The sequence below is a fragment of the Nuphar pumila genome, chromosome 9 (assembly GCF_984573655.1).
Source record: "Nuphar pumila chromosome 9, dmNupPumi1.hap1.1, whole genome shotgun sequence".
In the NCBI taxonomy this organism is placed as follows: Eukaryota; Viridiplantae; Streptophyta; class Magnoliopsida; order Nymphaeales; family Nymphaeaceae; genus Nuphar; species Nuphar pumila.
Window position 1 is genome coordinate 113,630,198 of NC_143257.1, and position 22,502 is coordinate 113,652,699.

At 36.2% G+C, this 22,502-nt stretch overlaps 1 protein-coding gene across 3 annotated transcripts; it reads right to left on the minus strand.

The window, feature by feature from the left end:
- Nucleotides 1-793: 793 nt before the first annotated feature.
- On the minus strand, nt 794-22,116 carry LOC149828930 (protein ROOT HAIR DEFECTIVE 3-like). Of its 3 annotated transcripts, XM_090017806.1 has the most exons (17): nt 22,076-22,108; nt 21,761-21,869; nt 21,023-21,166; nt 19,545-19,611; nt 19,298-19,400; nt 16,481-16,551; nt 16,330-16,393; nt 16,184-16,255; nt 16,058-16,105; nt 15,923-15,985; nt 15,768-15,824; nt 15,386-15,544; nt 15,028-15,119; nt 12,468-12,546; nt 10,609-10,774; nt 2,030-2,109; nt 794-1,109 (listed from the first exon to the last, which is right to left on the minus strand). In XM_090017806.1, exons 3-17 carry the CDS (start codon nt 21,162-21,164, stop codon nt 960-962), a joined length of 1,413 nt encoding a protein of 470 aa, XP_089873932.1. In that variant the 5' UTR covers nt 21,165-21,166; nt 21,761-21,869; nt 22,076-22,108; the 3' UTR covers nt 794-959. The 3 variants fall into 3 exon arrangements, with proteins under 3 accessions (XP_089873932.1, XP_089873931.1, XP_089873930.1); XM_090017805.1 differs by lacking the exon at nt 21,761-21,869 and having other exon boundaries at nt 22,076-22,116; XM_090017804.1 differs by lacking the exon at nt 22,076-22,108 and having other exon boundaries at nt 21,023-21,584; nt 21,765-22,068.
- Nucleotides 22,117-22,502: the final 386 nt, after the last annotated feature.

Here is a 22,502-nt window from a genome sequence, read left to right on the forward strand (position 1 = left end):
TTCGATATACAAATGTATTTTTTGTATTGGATCCAATTATGAATGTGTGTCAAAAATCATAAGCAAATGTATGTCAAAAATCATAGATTTTTTTCTCGAATATAGATCTCAATACAAAAATAGTATAAAACTTATGTATAAAAAAACCATAATCATTTTTTTCAATATCCTAATGTTGTAATTGGTATCATACTGGATCCAATTATGAATGTGATTAAAATCATGATTTTTGTCCCTAATATGAAACTCAAATTGGATCTAAATACCAAAACAATATAAAACTTATGTAAAACAAATATGCAACCATTCAAAAATTAATCTATTCATATATATGTTTATTTAATTCATTAAAAAATCAACATGCTCATAAATAAATTTATTCTATTCATTAAAAAATCAACTTGTTCATGCATACATTCATTCAAGAATCAACTTGCTCCTACAAACATTCATTTCATTTACTAAAAAATCAACTTGTTTATACATATATTCATTTCATTCATTCAAGAATCAACCATACATTCATTTTATTCATTAAAAAATTAACCTACTCATACATACATTCATTCTATTCATTCAAAAATCAACCGGATTATACATACATTCATTTCATTCATTCAAAAATCCTCTTGCTCATAAATACATTCATTTCGTTTATTAAAAAATCAACTCACTAATACATACATTCATTTCATTCATTCAAAAATCATCCAAATTATAAATACATTCATTCAAAAATCAACTTGGTCATACATACCTTCATTTCATTCATTAAAAAATTAACATGCTCATACATTCATTTTATTTATTCAAAAATCAACCTCTCGCACATACATTCATTTTATTCATTCAAAAATCAACTTGTTCATATATAAATTCATTTGTCTCATTTAAAAGTTTATCAGCTCACATATGCATTCATTCCACTCATTCAAAAATCAACTTGCTCATACATACATTCAATGAGAACCACCGAAATAAAAAGCGCCAATGACATGTATTATAGTGCTTGCCAGAAAAAAACCCACTTGAACTCCAATTTTAATATATGCAACATTTTTCTCTCTAGCCTCCTTTTTCTCTCTAGCCTCCTTTTGCTTGATAGATTCCTGAAAGATTTCAAGCAGTTAAATGATGAAGAGGCTTTAGTTTAACAGCAACCAACAAGAACAAGATAGCAAAACAAGAATGAGTTAGATAACCTCCTCTAATAAAAAGATTGTTAAACAATAAATTTGTTTTAGAAGAAAGCGACGTGCTACCAAATTGAGATTTCAAGCACAAAACAGAAGGCTAATCAAGCATGAATTCAAAGGCATGGCAGGCGTACAAGCTGCATTATCCAAAATTAGTATATACATCTGTTTGCAAAAATGTACCATCTACAGCAAGAGCAGGCATGAAATCAGCCTTACATATAATTGCAGTGAACACAAGGCAGAAAAGAACCATCAAGTATCAAACAACATGATGTAGCCCAAGCTCTTTCAACCAATACAAAAGGCTAAGCTAAGGAATTTAAGGGCATGTTTGCAACACCCTGTGATTCTTGGATTTTACCAGCTTCCAATGATTGCAAATCACATTGAAAGCACTTTCTACAAGTTTAGTGAAACATGAGAAAGTGCAAGTTGTGATTGTGATTCTCACTTGATAATGCTTCTCACTAGAATACTGTCGAAGTTGGTCACAAGACAGACCTTGTGACCAACAATCTCAGCTCTGATTTCTCATTCGACCTGTGACCAAAGCAAACATGCCCTAAGTGGATCATAGTATGAAAATAAATTTAGACCAAAGGTTCAATAGTTAATAAGTAAATCAGACCCTACACAAAGTCAATAACCTTTTGCATATGAAGGAACTTTTCGTCAACAGCGAGACACTTTTTAACCAATACTTAGTAGACAAATTAAAAGTAGATAAGCAGAGGATGATACACCACATACAACAATACAGATCTACCTGTTAAACAGCACTGTTAAGAGGTTAATCTATAACATGGAAACTAAATACAACACCAGCATACCTTGTACTGCGCTCTAATATCACGTTGTAGCTTTTTCCTTTCTTGTGAAGGGTCCCAACTGGCTCGTTCAACAGATGCATCTGATATTGTTTAGAAAACATTAGTAATAATGTTGCACATCGCCCATGCCCACCAACACACCCACATGCAAGCAAACACAGCACAGAAACACACATGTGCACACACATGCACATGCACGCACACATATGGAACAATGTATCAGGCAAACATGACCGTTCTATATATCTAGCTGGAAACCATAGGTCCATGTCATATCCACCCAATCTGACATAGTATATGTGTTCAACATGGTATGTTTAGTGAGGATTACAGCATAGATCAGGTTTTCCCAACGCAAAAACACAATTGTTTGAGAAGTGTATCCATTGTGGGCTAGGGTCTGGTCCACCAAACAGATTAAAAAAGAAAAACTTAGACGTAGTGTTTTCTACCAAATATGATGCCATCTCAACATTATCTCTCTCTCTCTCTCTCTCTCTCTCTCTCTCTCTCTCTCTCTCTCTCTCTCTCTCTCTCTATATATATATATATATATATATATATATATATATATATATATATATATATATATATATATATATATATATATATATATATATATATATAGAGAGAGAGAGAGAGAGAGAGAGATTGGTCTGTCCTCCCTAGTTTGAGTTACTGAGTATTGACTCAATATGGACCACTTCCAAAAGCTATAGATGCAGGTGTTTCTTGATTAATCTGAAGCTGTAGATGTGTTCACCATTGTTCATTTGCTAGAAAACATGCCATCCATGGAATTATTTTGATGAAAAAACTAGAACATTTTATTGCAAGATTTCGGTGCATGAAATGAAATGAGGATCTTCCAAAAACGAACTAAGATCCGCAAGAGAGAGTGTTGCATAACCCTTAAAAAGGATATAATGGGAAACACAAAAAGAGAATAAAATATATTCTTTATTGAAGTGGAACTCACAATGCTTAAGCATTGGATACATTTACAAGAGGGGCTGCACCCCTATATATACAAGTGGGAAGAGGAGAGCTCTTAAGGAGCTCTCCTTGTAGCCATTGGAATAGTCCAACGGTTAGAAATGTAACAGTTGCACTATTCCAATGGTTACCTTTCTAGTTACATTCCATGTGGAACTTAACTAGATAAGGTATGTCTAGTTCTATTAGAACTAAACACTAAAAAGTGCTAAAATAAAATAAAGAAAAATACAAAAAAAGATAAAAATAGAGAAATATATATAATAATAATATAAATATTAATATATATTTTACATTTAACACTCTTCGTCAAACCTATGGTACAATGAGCAAAAGTTTGTCTAAGAGAAAAGTGAAATCGGGGAACAACGAGTGGCTTTGTAAAGAAGTCTGCTAACTGATGTTCTGAAGTAACATATGACAGATCAATTGTCCCATGTAGATATTCCTCTCTGACGTAGTGACAATCCATTTCGATGTGTTTGGTGCGTTCGTGAAATATTATATTTCTTGCAATGTAGATCACACTCTTGTTGTCACAACAGCTTTGTGAAGCTTTTGTTGCTTTATCTCCCATGTCAGCAAGTAGACATCGGAGCCAAACTACTTTCATGGTCGTAGTTGTCATGGTTCAGTATTCAGAGTAGATGATAGAGAGACCTTTTGCTGATTTTTGCACCTCAACGAGATTAAGGATTCACCTAAGAAGACACAAAAACCAGTGGTTGAGTGTTTATTAATGGGATCACCTTCCCAATCAGCATAAGTATATGCAATTAAATCAAGGGATGACGAGAAAGACAAGAAAAGTCCCCGTGAAAGAGAGGATTGGATGAATCTGATAATGTGCATGATTGCTCCCATGTAAACAGAAGTAGGAGCATGTTGAAATTGGCTTGTTGTGTGAACAACATGTGCTATGTCTGTCTGATAATGGATAGATAAGAAAGTGAGGAGTAGGATCTTCAAAAAGTTCTCCATCAGCAATCTTCATTTTAATATTGACAACTTCTAGAGTGTCTACTTTCTTATCATCGGTAATGTCAGACCTGAAAACAATGTCAAAAGCAAATTTAGTTTAGATAATAAATATCTTCTAGGAGAATATGTGACTTCAATGCCTAAAAAATGTCTCAATAAGCCTAAATCAATCATTTCAAAGTGAGATTTAAGGAGTGTTTTGATGTTTTTAACTCCTTGTTTATCGCTTTCGGTGATGATCATATCATCAACATAGAGAAGCACAATAATTCCCAGTAGGGGTATTATGGTCATTTTACATAATACCCAATAGGGATATTTGGTTTTCTTTTTTTTATTTTTTGTATTTCTTTCATTTTTTCTTATTTTTATTTTCTTTATTTTATGCACTTAAGGGGCCCCACCATAAAGTCATTGGGGGCTCTCAACGACTCTATTGAGAGCCCCCAAGTGGTCCCTTTGAGTGTATAAATAGAGATACTCCCCCTTGTGTTTCTTCAAGCCTTAGAGCTCCTTTTTTAATAAAAAGAATCTATCTTTTTTATGTGTAGCCTTCTTGTAAGGCCTTTTCGTATTATCCCTTAGTGGATTTCCTCTTTGTGTGCCTTTGTGCCAAGTCCATTGTTGGACATTGTGAATGCATTTACATTCTTGATTTTTCCGCATACTTCATTACAAAGGCATGTCTAGTTCTATTAGAACTAGACACTAAAAAGTGCTAAAATAAAATAAAAAAATATAGAAAAATAAGATAAAAAATAGAGAAATATATAATAATAATATAAATATTATTATATATATTACATTTTAACAATATGGACTACTGAGTTTTAGATTCTTTTGCACACCTGGTTTGACATAAGAAATTTCCCATGTAATAAATGCTCAACTTGAAATAAACCAGGGTTTGATTTACAAAACATATGCAATAGAGCACCAATCCAGATGGAACCATACACAAACCAGGGAACACAAGCAAACAAATGCACATACATGTAATGTGAGCTCACTTATGAACCAGGGTTTTCAAGTTTTTTTTTTTTAACTGAGAGTATGGATGTGATCTGCATGGTTGATTTCATGGGGATCAACTCTTGGATTATGTGATTCCAAATAGCTAGGTTTTTATAGGTTTTTATATGTTTTTATAAGTTTTCAAAATAAGATTCAAGTGTCAAATCTTATCAAATAGACAATATTGAACACATTTGTGGGTTAGATTTGTAGAAAAAGTGCTGGAAATAACCTATCACATAGATATGCCAAATCTCACAGTGTGTCCCACTTGATACAATTACAACTCATTTATCATATGGTAGTGTCCACATGGAACCACAATCAACCTCATTTGATCACCTTTCATTTATTATTAACATTAATTATATATATATTTATATATATATATATATAGAGAGAGAGAGAGAGGGAGGAAATCACAAAGAAATTTGTGTAATATATACTTAATTACAAAAAATAACCTTATAAAAATTGAAAATGAAGGAGAACCCTGAAATATGAACTGAATTACAAGGACTTTAAATAAATGAACCTAACTATGAAATATAAAAAATGCATTAAACAAAAAGCCTAAACTTTTAATTATATTGTAAAAAGACCATTATATACTAAGTCACAGGGACTCGACAATGTAGGTGTCGCACCCACATCAACGCGATACGATGCGGGTGCTGCACCTGGTGTGGTTAACACGACCCTGGGTGCGGTTAATGCACCCACAGTCATTTTAGTCCAATTTTCATACACAAAAAAAATGTTGCTCGATCAAAAGGCTGTCAAAAGAGGATTAGGGCAAATTTTTTTTGCACTAATCCTCTCCTCTCCTCTCCCGTGCAGCTCCACTCACATCCTCTTCTCCAGACGCCTCTCAGAGGAGCCCAATGCCACCACCTCCTCTCCATCATCGTAGGTACCCTCTAGCTCCCTGCTCCCTCTGATTTCAGGGGAGGGGCCGAGCCCCCCTCCTTGATCCATCTGATTTCAGACCCTGTTTTCGACAGTGGAGGGTTTGAGACCCTGACCGTACTCCCTCTGATTTCAGGTGAGGGGCCAAGCCCCTCCCTGTTTTCGGCAGGGGAGGGGCCGAGCCCCCACTCTGCTCCCTCTGATTTCAGGGGAGGGGCCCAGCCCCTCCCTTCTCCCTCTGATTTTAGGGGAGGGGTTGAGCCCCCCACCTTGCTCTCTTTGATTTTAGGGGGGGGGGGAGGGGGGGGGGGGGGGGGAGGGGGGGGGGGGGAGAGCCCTCCTCCATGCTCCCTCTTATTTCAGGGGAGAGGCCGAGACCCTCCCTATTTTCGGCAGGGGAGGGTCGAGCTCGCCTCCCTGCTCCCTCTGATTTCAATATATTTTTTTATTTTGAAATAATGTCTGCATAATTGATTTCAATGTAATTTTTTTTTTGCATTTTTAGGATAAAAATAACGGATAAAAGGAAAGGACTTGCGTCATTCTCATCCCCACATGTGAGTTCTGCTGCTAGTTTTGCTGATAGTTATAGTGGGAGTGATGATGTGGGGCCACTATGGGTACATGTAGATAAACTTGCAAAAACTGGAGAAGGAGGTGGTGGAAACAAGTGATTTTGATATAAGTCTGTGAAAGAGATTTTGTTGGGTCTTAAACAAGAGTGAAGGCTCATTAGTTGAAAACACCAGGACATGACATTTCAAGATGCAGAAAAGTTGATGAGGCAATGCGAAGGCAATACAAGGAGAATATGAGAAGAGAAAGACAATGAACGATTCTTGTGCAATTAGTATGCCAATTGAAAGCCACCAAAAAGATGCTAAAAAAAAGAAAAGTCAATGTAGGAGGTAGAAGAATGATACACACAACATTTAATATATAGGGAAGGGAGGATATAGATAGAAAAGTAGGGAGGTATTTTTATTGTAGTTCACTCTCATTTAATGCGGCTAGAAATCCTTATTAGAAGGATTTAATAACATCTTTGGCAAATCATAAATTGAGTGGCTATGTACCTCCAAACTCAAAAAAACTGTGAACCACACTTCTTGCAGAAGAGAGGGCAAATGTGGAGAGGTTGTTGGAGATTAAAAAATATTCATGGGAGAAAAATGAAGTTTTTATTGTTTCTGATGGATGGACAGATATCCAAAGATGTTCACTGATCAATTTCATTGTTTCTTCTCTTAGTGACCCGGTATTCTTGAAAGCAGTTGATGCATCTGAGGAATATAAAAATACTAAGTATTTGAAGGGGTTGTTTATAGAAGTCATAAAAGAAATAAGTGGTCAAAAAATAGTATAAATCATTACAAACAATACTCCAGTTTGTAAAAGTGCAGCGTTGAATTTGAAGAGTGAGTACCCTCATATTTTTTGGACTTCCTGTGTAGAACACAACTTAAATCTAGCCCCAAAGAGCATATGCAACCCTAAAAAAGAAAATTCACAAGCATATGCTTTATGTTCATGGATTGAATATTTAGAAAGAAATGTCAAAAGCATTAAGAATTTTGTTGTTAACTACCATTGTGTTAATGCTATATTTAATAGGCATTCTGACGTGAAATTATTGAAGGTCGCTGAAACACATTTTGCGTTCATCATTGTGATGGTGGAGATGATTAAAAAAGTGAAGAATGCTTTGGTTAGCATGGTGACTGATGGAAATTGAACATTTTATCGTGATAATGATGATGTCAAGGCTCAGGAAATTAAGAAATTCATTGTTGATGTGAGTTTTGGGACATAGTGGTATACTTTCTTCAATTTATGCAACCTATTTGGGAAATATTAAGAGAAGTTGATAAGGATGAGCCCATGCATCACAGATTTTATGAAATATTGGATAATATGTTGAAAAATACAAGTAGTTTTCAAGCATGAAGAAAAAAATAATGCATTGTATGATTCAAAATTTTTTATTAATATTCATTCAATTTTAGTCAGAAGACGAGATAAGAGCAATACTCCTTTGCATTGCATGACACATTCTCTAAATCCAAAATAATATGCAAAAAAAGTGGCAAATAGGTGGTATTGGTCATGTCCCTCAAAATTTAGACCCAGAGCTACCATGACATAGAAATATGTATATGATAAGACTTTTTTCAGAAGCATATCTTCTAAATCAAGTCACACAAGAGTTTAAAAAATTTTAATCTTTGAGATTATATGAACCGACATTATTCGTGAGAGAGAAGGATAATATAGATCCTATCACATGATAGTCAACATTTGGATCAGAAACACCTCTTCTCCAATGTCTTGCATTAAGGTTGCTATGGCAGACTGCTAGTTTATCTTGTTGTGAAAGAAATTGGAGCACATATTTTCAAATTCACAACGTGAAGAGAAACAAACTCACCAACAAGCGTGCAGAAGATTTAGTATATGTTTATTCAAATCTTCGATTACTTTCGCGAACCAATGATGAATACAAGTACTAATTTGCCCTCTTAGTTATTTGATTATTTCTTAGTTTTTCATTTAAATATACTTGTATTGTATTTAACATTTTCAAATTGGATTTTTAACGCAGTCAAGGAATATCCAAATTTTGGGATGTAAACCCAAAAGAGTTTGACCTCGAGGGAGACCATAATTTCAACATGAAAAACATGAATTTGTCTGAGCCCAGTCTTCCTTCTAATTATGCATTTACTGATGAAGAAAAAAATTATTAAGATCCATTACTTCATCGTCATATACATTGTAGGATATACTTTTGGTATGCAATTTAGTTCTTTTTTGCTTTACTTATTTGATTGATATTTAAGTTGATTTATATAATTGGTTTACTTATTTGATTGATATTTAGGTTGATAATGCATGATGAATGATATCATGACAATGTTAACTGTTAAAACTTCTAAATTATTTATATATATACAAATTTTTATATTTTTGTCCTGCGGCACCCAAGGTTTTTTAAAGTACCGCACGCTCGCACCCGCACTCGCATCCGCACCCATGTGACTTAGATTATATATATAGTAGGGGATAGCTTCCTACTCTAATCCTTGTCTGTCGTTAGCATAACAAGCTTCTAAAGGGTTTTTTCATGTTTTTCGCAAATCTGACCATATAGATGTGTTAAACATGCTTGATTTTATAGAAAGACTCTTGGATCATCCCTTTCTGTCACATGGGTAGGACTGCACAAGAGCCAGACTCAAGCTCAACAAGCTCGACTAGACTAAAGCCAAGCTTGAAAACCTGTGTACTTCCCAAGTTCAAGCTCGAGACTGGCTCGGCTTGGCTCGAGCCGCACTAAATTACATAAAAAAAAGAATTCAATCAAAGACGTTAACCACTTGGCTAAGGGGAAGTTATATGATTATTATCTAACAAAGAATGATACATATCCTAAAAGTGGTCACCATATGATACTAATAATCAAACTTAAAAGGGCTAACCGAGCTTAATCAAGCTTGAACCCCTGATCAAGCTCAGTTCATTTATTTACTCGGACAAGCCCAAGTGGGGTTTAGAAGAGTCATTCCTGAGACGAGCTCGAGCTAGCTCGGCTCGTTGTGCAGCCCTGCAGATGGGTAGGTTTCTATGAGGTTTGAAAATCAATGATGTAAAATTTTCATAAATATTCAAGCTTAAAAGTTTATATTTTTTTATCAAAAAAACACGATCCAAGTGTTGTGTTCTAGCAAATTGACCATGTTAGAAAAACCTTGTTCGCTGGAGGTATATATATATCGAGGTGTTTTTCTTGACGAGGATTTTTCTCAGGACTTTTAAATATATAAAATATAAAAGATATTAAAAATCATAAGAAATATAAAAAAATACTAGGTATTCTTGGAAAAAATATACGAAAATAACTATGAAAACTTTTTAAAATACAAAAACAGAGATTAAATATATAAAATATTATCACGATATTTTTATTTCTGGTGATATTTTGTCGATAATATCATAATATTTACAAAATATCAATGATATTGGTGACACTGGTATATATACATATGTGTGTCTGTGTGTCATATTTTCTTGAATCCATGTCCCATTTGTGAGTCAAATACAAGTCCGTGTCCATGTCTTTGCAACATACATACATACATACATATATAAAAATATTCATATTTATGTATATATGAGCCCGCTAGTGAAGAAGTTGATTTTGATTCCATTGAGGATTAGAGGCAAATAGGGAGAAGAAAAGGAAGAAAGCCAAGAAAAGATGGAATCTCTTCTTAGTAGGATGAACCGGAACCCAAAGGCTTGCAAAAGTCGGACTATGAAACTGGTTAGGTTCCAGCACGAAAAACAAAACCCAAAAGAAAAAGAAGTGGCTCCAATTTTGTCCCCACCAATTTATGCACTCCAAGTTTCCAGCAAGCAAGGTGCCAGAAAAAATGATTTGATCATGAATCACCTAGCCATTTCCAGGAAACTAAAACCAGAAATGTATGTCTAAAAGTTATACGTGCTATACAAAAGATAACATAATTAATGTTTACTTGTAAGATTCACTTGGGAACACATCTTATCAACCAATGTTGTAAAAAACTAGTAGGGATGCAAATAACAAGAAAGAACAAATAGAGAAATATGCAAACATTTTTTTTCTAAGTAGACTAAAAGGAGAATTTTCCTGGTACCTGCACATCCTTTATCAAATTCTGACATGCAACGAAAGCCTTCAATTTCAGCCTCGTCAGCAAATCCTTCACCTTTTTGTAGAGCTTCATCAGAGAATTTTTTAAAACTGTCTAGAGTTATAGCGCTTAGGTGCCCCAGCACAGATTGATATGAAGGATAGAAAAGCTACAAAGGTGAGAAAAAAGAACCATGAGAAAGTAAATCATATGTAGCACTCTTGAATGGCAAGATCAACTAAGATACTTTTGGAGAGTGTCATTATACTTGGCAAAATAAATATCAATTCCGAAAATTCCACAACAGTGTGAAATGAAAGCTTATTTTGTCTCACACAGTTATTGCCAGCAATGCTTGTTAAGAGCCCCCAACAAGATTCACACAGTACTTGGCAAATGATCAATAAATAGAACAGCTGGAGGCACACGGGTGTTTTTTTTTTACAATATAACACTTTTAAATTCCTCACCCATTAAATATCCAATAGAATGGGTGGTTTTTACCATGTTAAACACAACTTCAACCATGTACAACCCGAATGGCAGTGCCTTTTTGTTTGAAATTGTGCCCAATCATTTCCAACAATGAGGTATGGGTTAATAGGTGTATCATGTCATGCACTGCATGCCTGACTGAGCAAAATTCATGTGTAACTTCGAAACCAAGAAGCCAGAGATGGGTGAATTGGGATGTTTCTCCTTCTATTTTATTCTTTCTAGCTCATATTCCTGCTGTCCCTAGAGTAATTGAGTTTGATTGTTTTTTTATGATGAGGATGAAAACCCCGGGTGGGGGTCCACGACAATTGAGTACGATTATTCTGCATTACTTTTTATACTTTATCTTTTTAACTTATGATTTTTGGGAATGGTAAATGTAGAACCAGAGGGATATGTTACCAAAACCTATTATGATTTCTAAGGCAGGGTAAACAATGGCAGCATGGTCATGGGTTGTGGGTTATTGACCACCTATTGCAGGGGGTTCCTGAAGGCCCTGGAATGTTAGCCGGTTCCCACACATGGTTTGAATCTGGTATTAAAGACAGTACCATACTATCCCATAAACCTCATTAATTTTTTTAATAATCTATTGAGTGGATCAGAGCCTACAGATGTGACCTCTATGGATAAATTAGTACAAGAACATACTTTAGGTTTTGATAGTCAAAGAAGGTGTTTAATGACAAGTGAAGACAGTAACCCACAATTCTCTAAACTTTCATGATACAAAAAAACAGATTTTTCTGTTGGAAGTTGAAATAATTCAATCCAAAACATGTTTTATAATTAAAAAATGTTAAAGTAGTACTCGTGTTCTAATTAAGTAGATTAAGTCATGCAACTATAACTTCTAAGCAAAATATTCAATAGAATTTTAGAAAATCAAGGGGCTTACCTTTTACGAGAAAGCATCCAAAATATAACTCCCTGAACTGTGGGGGAAAAATGCACAATGACTAATATATTGGTATATCTAATAAGTGGGTCATGCAGACAACCAGACATGGAGAACATGTGTTAGAGACCCCTGATTTGAGATGGCACCACAATTCATGAGGTGCACACAAATTTAGTTCTTAAACAGTCAATGATTTTGATTTGTAGGGGACTGCAACGTGGGTCCATCAGAACATCTGAAGTCCCAACAAAAATAAGGCATATGTGATTAACCATATAAATAGTAAATAAAGTGCATGAGATTTCTACATGATAGCATGGAGGGGAGTTTAAAGTGAACCTCAATCCAATTCTACGCATATTATTGATCATCAAATTTCTAAGGATGTCTATAGTTCCAAGCTTCAAGAAGAAACGAAAACTTCCAAATTCTAAAGACGAGAATTTATTTTTAAGATTACACGTAGCGCTTCGGATTCCAACTGTCGGCGCTTTTCCACTCGAACACTTTCATCATAACAAATAGCTTCCTTATCATACCTGTTGAAGCAAAAATATGAGTTAGGTTCCGATTCTTGGCCTAACATTGAACAATTCAAATGACCTGAAAGCAGTCAATCAATACACAAATCTATGCCAACTTATATGTCAATTATCTATTAGTATTGATAGTATAACTGAAATAGAAAAATATATTACATCACAATAGGTTTTCTTCTACGTCACACGGACTCGGCTAGGAGGTCAACGCACCTGCATCGACATGGGTGCGGACGCAGACATGAGATGGACACGGTCAACAAGTGTCGGCCTCGGTCAATGCACTGGGGCCGAGTCTGTCTACTTTTTGGACTCGGTCAACTTTGACTAAGTTTATTTTTGTTCATTTTAAGGCAAAAGAAGTATAAAAAATAGAAAAATATATTTATATAACAAATTTTACAAATATAAGAGTTCCCATTAAGTCTTTGTACATAAGCCCTAAACCTAAACAAATCGGGTCTGATCCATAAGAAACTGGGTGCCAAACATAAGCCCAAGAAAAAAAAAATCTTGCTCCACAACACACCCGGGCCGCGCCGGGGGAGACCCCAGACCCCCCTTCTGTAAGGGCAAAAAAAATCTTTGAATCAGGCTCCACAACTCATGAGTCTTCACTATAGACTATAGTAGCACAAATCGGCTACTTTATGATATTAGTGAACAATAAAAGAAAATCTTATGAATTTAGAAACAATTTCATACTTCCATCCCTATGACAATACGACAGCAATGCTAATGTAACTAGAAAAAACTTTAACTGAATCTTTAATGTTTCACTTATATTTTATGCATGTGTCCTTATTTTTAAATTATCACATGCATGCACTATCTCACAACCAGAAATAGAGAAACCAAGAATATAAAAGCTTATTTGTTTATTTTCGCTTTAAAATTTACAATCTTTATGTGTTAATTTATTGTTATATATATATATAGCCCAGTCCCCGTGTCCAAAATTTTTGAAATTGGGCCGCACCCATGTCGCACCGGCACCCATGTGACCTTCTTATATATCTGCATGCATATATATGGGCCTTTATATGCCATTGTCGCCATTACCTACAAATGCCTCCCTTTTTTTGGCTTTTGTGCTTTTTTGTTTTTCATGACTAACCTTACAGATGTGATCTACATCTTAGTGGGAACTCCGATTACAACACATAGGCAGAATTTTACAAGGCTTGAAAAATCAACTACAATGTTAAGACACTTTCCCAGGTCATAAAATCGTGTTTTTTCATCAAAAAAACATTATCCAAAAGACGGTTCCCACTATTTTGAACATGCTGAATGCATCCATGAGGTCAAATTGGATCAATGAGGTCAAATTGGATCAAAACAACCCATGCATGAGACATCCGGAGGCGTTTGTACATAATGGCAACATTACTAATACATTACCCTATATACATACATACATATATAATATATATATAGAGGGAGAGAGAGAGAACCCCAGAAACTAGGGATGGCAGTGGGGCGGGGTGGGGGACAAGGTCTCCACCCCCGCCCCGCCTCAAAATTTTATCCTCCACCCCCGCCCCGCCTCCGCGGCGGGGATGGATTTTATCCTCCACCCCCGCCTTCATCCCCGTTTCATGTACTCCATCCCCGGTTCAAACGGGGATGAGGCGGGGCGGGGCGGGGATATTGCGAGGAAAAGTGGTCGGGGCGGGGTTGGGACGGGGATGAGGCGGGGATCGTGGCGGGGCGGGGAAAAGTGCACGTCCATCCCCGCCTCCACCCCCGGACGGGGATGGATTTTAACCTTCGTCCCCGCCTCCATCCCCGTTTCATACCCTTCATCCGCGGTCCAAACGGGGCGAGGCGGGGCAGGGCCCCGCTTTCCCCCGGTCCACTGCCATCCCTACGAGAAACACACAGAAGCACAAGCACATTATTTTCGATATTTATCCACTGGGAGCAGGAGAAGCCAAATGCGGATTATATAATTATGACTTGTTACTCTTCCTATTGATTCAGGAAGGAGATAGTAGATAAAGGAATATATAAATATGCATAACAGGCCGAGTCCAGTCTTAAACATCAGTGTTTACAGGTCTTGGCATCAAGTTGTGCTGCTCCAACTGAAATACTAAAAACATTCATTACTCATTATTTAGTGGGTATTTGTATCTAATTTGCTTGTTTACATATTATTTTTTCTTTTTAAGATGCACATAGTCATCATGATCAATCACAACTGAACTAGTCTTCAAGAAAAGCTGAGATATCATGACAAAGACCATCAGGTATTAGTTATTACATTCCCGTCTCTTAGAAAGAGCCACTACACGATCGGACCAGACAGGTCCTCTACATCTAAATTAGATCAATTTGCAAACAATTTAGGTGGCCTAATTAGTTGTTTTCGCTATGTTGGTTGATACAGTTTTACTGTTAACAGGTGAATAAGATCAAAAAATCATATGGAGGCATCAGGTGTTTAAAAAACAGAAAATGCAAAAGATGGTTTACCCTGACAAACAGGAATTTAGAATTGCAGTGAGCTTCTTTCCAAACTCAGGAACTGGACCCACTTCTGCAGCCCGTTTCAGCTTACACCAACCCTATTAAAATAGTAGTACAGGGCACAGCGTGTTATAACTGGCAAAATTAATTCTAACTACCTGCAATGACCACAATGCCCAATGTAAATTATATACCTTATCAGTTGTTAAATGAGACAATTTCTCATTGGCAATTTTTTCACACCGGAAAGTCGCCAACAAATAGAAGACATCCAGGGTAAAATCTATTTCTTAAATCAACAAGGGATATAACCCATTTCTTAAATCCACAATAAGGGACATCAAAATCAGGAACGATAAAACACCTTGAGTGCAGGAAGATTGAGGTCCTTGTTCTTTTTAATACCTTCCCAGATATGTTCTACACTTAAAGCAAATCCCGAGGCAGGCACATCACGAGGTATATGACCAGCCAACTCTCCAGGAGCAATAGAACCAAGAATTTGTGGCTTTAAACGTGAGACCTTCATAATTATTCAAATAATTGTCAGGTCTTCCCATGAAACCAGGTGATAAAAATCAATTCTGGAAATCAGGCAAAGGCACATAAAATCCAGCATAGACTGACACAGGTAAACCATGGTGAATAGAACACTTGTGCCCGGTAGGTAGTGCATAAGAAAATGATCATTAAATTGAGATACATTGATAAAATCTGTCTCATGTAAGAACGGTAAAACAAAATACCTGCTCCTTAAATTTCTCTTTCTCGTACACATAACTTGACAGGGCCACAACTTCCACCTGGACGTTGAACATGAATGATGAGTTCCAATCAAGGAGGCACCACCGAATCATTTTATATGCAAAAACTCTATTCATGTTATCAAACAGAAACTTACATTAAAAAATTTACTAAGTGGAGTGTCTTTATGATCCTGTGGCTTGTGAACTGTATCCCATATCTAAAACATAAAAAAATAGTTTAAAGCATGGAAACATCAATAGTTGACAACCAAGCAATATTGATGAGTTACCTTCTGTATGCCTTCTCTCAAGACTGCTTTCAACTTTTCAAGAGGCGTCTGCATGCAAAACAGAAACAGAATGACAAAGAAAGCAAAAACTATAGTTTAAGTATCTCTATGTCACCAAATGCAAACCTCTGTTTTATCACGTAAGACGAAGAGCAAAGTTGTTTTACGAGATCTAAACAATGACAATTGCATCATAGCCTGTGATTACCAAATGAATGAAGTAGTTAGCAGGTGAAAACATCACACTGTCGGATAACACAAAGGGAGAGCACCTGGAAAACAGTCTTTATAAGAGGCTTATTTGCTGCTTGTTCAAGTCCAATGTCACCACAGCGCCTAAAACATAACATTTCAAGTTACTGTAAACAAAAAGTGCACCACTTTGACCAGGAAAAAAAGCATGTCAAGAACTTATGTACTCACATGTTTATAAGTACTATATCCGAAACAGCTACGGCAAAAAGAGCACTCTGCTTCTCAAATGCAGTATCATCCTGAAAACAAGCAGCATGCCACATAATTAGGCCATGCAAATTGAAGTACTTCCACTAGATAAGCTGAATCAGAACAATGACAGCATTACATCATAAGTGCTTTCTCATCAGGGGCGTAGCTAGGATTCATGTGAGGGGGGGGGGGGGGGGGGGGCAAATAGAGGTGTAGCAAAAAAAAATGTATTTTTGTGAGTCGGGGGTTCGGAGGCAGCGCCCCCGAAAAAAAATTTTTTGAGATAAAATAAAAAATGGCTACAATTATTAATAAAAATCTATTTCATATGGACAAATCAAACTATTTGCTGCAGTCAGGGCTGGGCTAGGACTGGGCTTTTAAAAAAAAAAAAAAAAAAAATAACTGTTTCGGGAGGCAGGACTGGGCTACAGACCAGTCCTGCCCCCCCCTAGCTACGCCCTTGTTTCTCATACACACCATGGCGATAAGGGTCCCCAGGAAGCATCAGAATACAGCAATTACAAACCATGAATAATGATAAATTACAGCAAGCCATAAAGAAACACATAAATACATAAAACACAAGCAACATTATTTTTGTTTCACAAGCATGAAGGTAGAACAGTAATTAATTGAGCATGGAAAAGCTAAAATTCTAATGAAAAGAAGCAAATCATATTTTGAGTATAGAAGAGTGGATCATAAAATTGTTTCCTTAAAGACTGCAGCACCCAACTGACAAATACAGAGTGAAACCACCCACATAAAGTGAAGAGACATGACAAGAGTGAGATTGAGGTTATTTGAAAAGGTATCATGACAATGGTAGTTCAAGCACATTAAAATGAGTACCACCATTGGTAATGTTTGCATGGACCACTTTCAAGCATGCAAAAGCCACAACAAGCCTATAATATCAACTTAAACCAATAAAAAGAGTATCACCATGCCAGAATATTTTACACTGCCATTGTCATGATACCTTTTCAAATACTGGGCTACCATCGAGGAGAATTACAAGCAACTGACATGGCAAAAAATAAAACTTATGTTGGAGAGCAAATTAACTACTACATGGGTACCTCGAAACAAATAATAAGTACTTAAGGAATGCAAGATTTTCTATCGAACATACAAGCACTACATTGTCACCCAGAATCATGTGCATCAGGAATTCACTAAGCAGAAAAGGCTTCAAATCTAAAGACTGTCGTAGGAATGCTAATTGAGACCTAGTTTTTTTTTTCTTCCTTTTCTTTTGGTATATACTCTTTTTTTCTTCCTTTTCTTTTGGTATATACTCGATGCACTACATATCTTTGAGAAGATGTATCTACAGACATTTCTTTAACTATATACTATTTTGTACAGATAGGATGTTAGATGGCACTACATAAAGCTTTGTTACGCTCATTCATTGCTATGACAAGCTGAACAAGACCAGCAAAGAAACACCAATAGCAGTGCCAGTAATAGCAATCACCATCGTCATCATTATTGATTTTATTATTAATGATGGTGATGAAGCATGTTGTAAGCTATGTCACTAATATTGTTCTTGGGAATACCACAGAACTGAAAACATAAAGGTGCTGTTTGGATGGCACCCAAGCTCTCTCCCACCCAAGTGCATTCCGGCCATTTCTGCGTGCAGTACCAGTCTGGCCTCATCCAGAAATGGCTGGAAGCATACCTTTTTTTTTTTTAACCATGGTAATCCGGCCAGCCATTTTCGGGCCAACCATTTTTTTTTCTTTTTGTAATTTTTTTCCTAAAATGAGGGCTGACCATTTTTCGGCCAGCCACCGACCGGAAAATGGCCAGGGCTATTTTTTTTCTTTTTTCTTTCTGAGTGACCAAAAATCTGAATATCAGGTTTTGGCAAATCAGGTTTTCCAAAAAACCTGATTTTAAGCAGAACCTAGGTTTCTCAAACCCAGATTTTGCCCCCTGTCATCCAAATGGCCCCAAAGAGATTATCAAAAGTTTCAAGAAAAACTATCAACATCTAGGGGGTGTTTGTCATGCACAAGATGAGACATAATGCCTCCTGTAATGGAAACAAAGTCTGATACCCCCTCCCTCTAGGTTGGAATCTGTTGCAGTGGACGTATTGTTTTGGCCCTGGCACCAATAGTTTTAATACAGGTTTGTGGGCCTACAGAAAATTTGCTGTTTCTAAGCCAAGTAAATATCCCCTTAGACGAAAAGGGAAAAGAAAAAAAATGGGAAAACAAGACATTGAATTGTTTCCATCTTGGGACCAGATAGAGATAATCTCACAACCACATTGTGATAAACAAGCTCAGATCTAGTTAGTGTACCTTTGAAAATATCAGGATAAACTTGAGATACTGCCATTTTGGAAAAACAAAAATACATCATATTTACAATGGAAGTTCCAATTAGGGATTATCAAATGACTAGATATGACCCAAGTACAACCAATAGAACAAAACTTAGAGTTTCTACTGGGTCCAATGACATCATCAAATCCGGCCAATCACGGACAGAGCGCACTTAGTGTCAAGCCACAGAGGAGAGTATAGTACTTCCAGGCCAATTACATATATCTAAAAATTTCCATGATTCATCTGATTGATTAGGCCTTCCTTGGTCATGAACAAAAAGTCAGAGTCAAGGTTAACTGAAGGCAAAACCAAGAAGTAGCCCAAGTCTGATCACATACAGACGTAGCACTAAGAGACCCAAACTGAAAGCTTCTGCACTATAAAAGATGAATAAAAGGAAAGAAACACCGTGTAAAACATTAAAGTTTTGTATAATCACCTCTCCTCTCTCGCTTCCATCAGTACCCTCCAAATCCATAACAAATGTGAAAGGAACAATATCAGCACACTTTGCTAACCAAACTCCTTTAGTTGTCCGACCTCTGAAAAGGATTTAATTGGCATTACTTCTCACCTCATCCAATAACAACCAAATACAGCAACTGGTGAAGCATAACTTTTGAGGGAACATGCAGAGTTCATAGGAATTAGAAATCCAACAAAGGTCATCAAAGTTAGACACTTACGTTTCTTTCGAAGCATCCAATACTTCAAATTCTGTACGAAAAAGTTCGTTTAGAAGAGTGCTTTTCCCTGTTAAAAAAAAAACATATAACTAGGCTGTGATGCAAAAAACGTGTTTAACATACATAAAATGCCATGTAAACTTAATCTTTTATTTTCTGAGAGAAGGATAAACTTAATCCTTTTCAACATCAGATAAATGAACCGTTGGACAATATTAAGCACGAATAAACATATTAGCACAAATGTTTCTCAGAATATATTCTATATATCAAACTTATTGTTGAGGAAAAACTGGCTTTCCTACAAGTGTGAATCAATAGAATCAATACAAAATATAACAACAACGAAAATAAAAGAAACACACAAAGATTTATGTGATTCCCTCTCAAACTGAGGTACGTCCACGGGATCGATTAGGTCAATTCCTTCCACTATCTTCAAACAAATATTACAAAGTAGCCAAGAGGCATAAGCCTTACAAACACACAATGTGTAACAAAATAACAAGACGATAGACCTCACCGAAGAACAAAGAACAAATGTTTTGAATAACCAGACTCACGAAGCTGTCCAAAAAGAAGTGTAGCAACACTTCTTGCTTTGTTCTCTCCACACCCTTCTCGGTGCCCTAAAAGTGTATCCCACTCTCTCAAAAAAATCTTTTAGCTCACACTCATCCCCTTTAAATAAATAACATGACTAGCATTTAATGTGGAAGACTAAATGGCATCCACAAGTTACGAAGCGCCTGAATCGCCTTACCACAAATCTCTATGCAGCTGAAGCACAAGTCGCTATGCAGCTAAAGCACAAACCACAAATCGTAATCGACAAATCGTTGTTCCTCAAATCTCTGAAAAGCTGAATCGTCATTCAACTGAGAGAACTTCTACAAATCGCTATCTGGCGAATACTGAAATCGCCCTCAAGACAATCAAACGTCGTGCTTGGGAATTCTGCTGCGATAATGAATGTGCATGGTTCCAATGATCATACTATAAATGATCCTTTATCAGACGATCTATTTCCAAGACGAGTCCCACAAAGGAGGGAAACCCAACAATTATTACATCAGAAGGTTCTTTAAAAAGACAAACAACTGATGTAGCAGCATTATGTGAAGAACGTGAATCATTTGTGACACAACCACATCAGCAAAATAAAAACCAAGTCCATTTTCATGCAGCAAGTATTAAGTGGTGTCCGATAGTATCAGACAATGCAAGAAAAAGCAGGAAATTATATCAACAAGTAATAGATTTTGTGCAAAAGTACAAGAGCAGCAAAAAACCATTATCTTTCATAATGCACAAAAAACCATTATGACACAAAACTAACAATGACTACAAAAGTTACCTGAATCCTCTTTCCCAAGCATATAGTATAAGCTTTGAAATAGTAAATAAAGTAGATCTCCAATGAATACATATCATGCAAATGCTACAGAAAAAGTAAAGGAAAAAACAGCTGAACTTACCACTACTTTGAGGACCCATGATGGAAACTACTGCATAGGAATCTCCACATTCACCAAAATTCAATGCTTTAGTGAGATCATTAATATCAGAAGATTTAAATGAACCTTTTTCATCAATAAGCTGAATATAAGAGTTCGCCATTTCTGCAATTAAGGAAAATGGCAAAAGAGAAAAGATGTGTGAATCCAGAATCAGACTTGAGGATGCAAAGAAAAAACATAAAATGCTGAAGATAAGGCCTCAATTGAAGCATCCAACACAAGAACAGACTAAAATATGTAAGCTTTATTCTCAAACAATTGGCATATGTCCGCTGGATGAAGCTGAGAAGGACCCTCTCTTTAGGGAAGTAGATACTAAACAAGGAAACACACATATATCTTGGTTCCCTAGGTACAGTGTAAAAAATGAGATATAGAACTCTCGAAATTCTTGTAGGAGTCAATGTTAAAGCTAAAAGCAATTGAGGATTAATGAAACTTTGATCACTGAATATTGTCGTCCTCCCATTCTGGTTGCAACTGCATCCCAAATTTGATACCCAGAGAGGTGGAACCTTACCTAAAAACACACTTCCAACTACATTAGAGCATGATTATCATGAATTCAAGATCTGATTTACATAGTTTTTTTTTATCAGAACTTAAAAACCAGGGACAAGCTGAGACAAGGGAATGGAGTTATTCACATCAATAGCTAATAAAAAACATTCAAACCGGACTCAGTTGAGAATCAACCTACCAACCAAAGACCTACTGAAGTCTCTTCCAAGTCTACAATGTCTTGAAAGATTTGTTCACCTTCCAAAAGATGGCTCAACCAGTTACTGTTAAGGATGAAAGCAAACTGGATGTGATATATCCCAACCAGGTCAGCCTAACGAGCTTAAGGGGCTAGTGAAACACACACAAGCACATGTGCAAGATCACAAAGGGAGTGTGTCAGCGCAATCTCACAAGCATGCACGCGTGCAAATTATCACAAAAACAAAAAGCAAGAAGAAAGCAGATCACTTGAAGGAAACATCTATGTATTAAGAAAAGCAATTGTACATCAGTAGAAGACCTATATGTGTCGAAGTAGCAGCGAGCACAATCCTGCTTCCACTAACATATATATATATATATATATATATATATATATATATATATATATATAGGTAGGCTTTTAAGTCGGCCCAGGACACCACAGACAATGAAACACACACACTATAGGCAGAATTTTTGACGGGGTGAGAGTGGTGCAAAAACTTTCTCTCTTTTTTTTTTTATTGTATTACAGCATAGACTCTTTACAAAGTGACAAACTAAGTAAATATCAAGTCAGCCAATGGTGGCCCCTTAACTTGCATATATTGATAAAATTGGACTGTCGGGAGAGAAGATCATTACCACATATATTGAAATTTCTATTTTTTTCTTGTTTTATAGCATAGACTCTCTACAAAGTCAATTATAACGAACCAGCCAATGGTGGCCC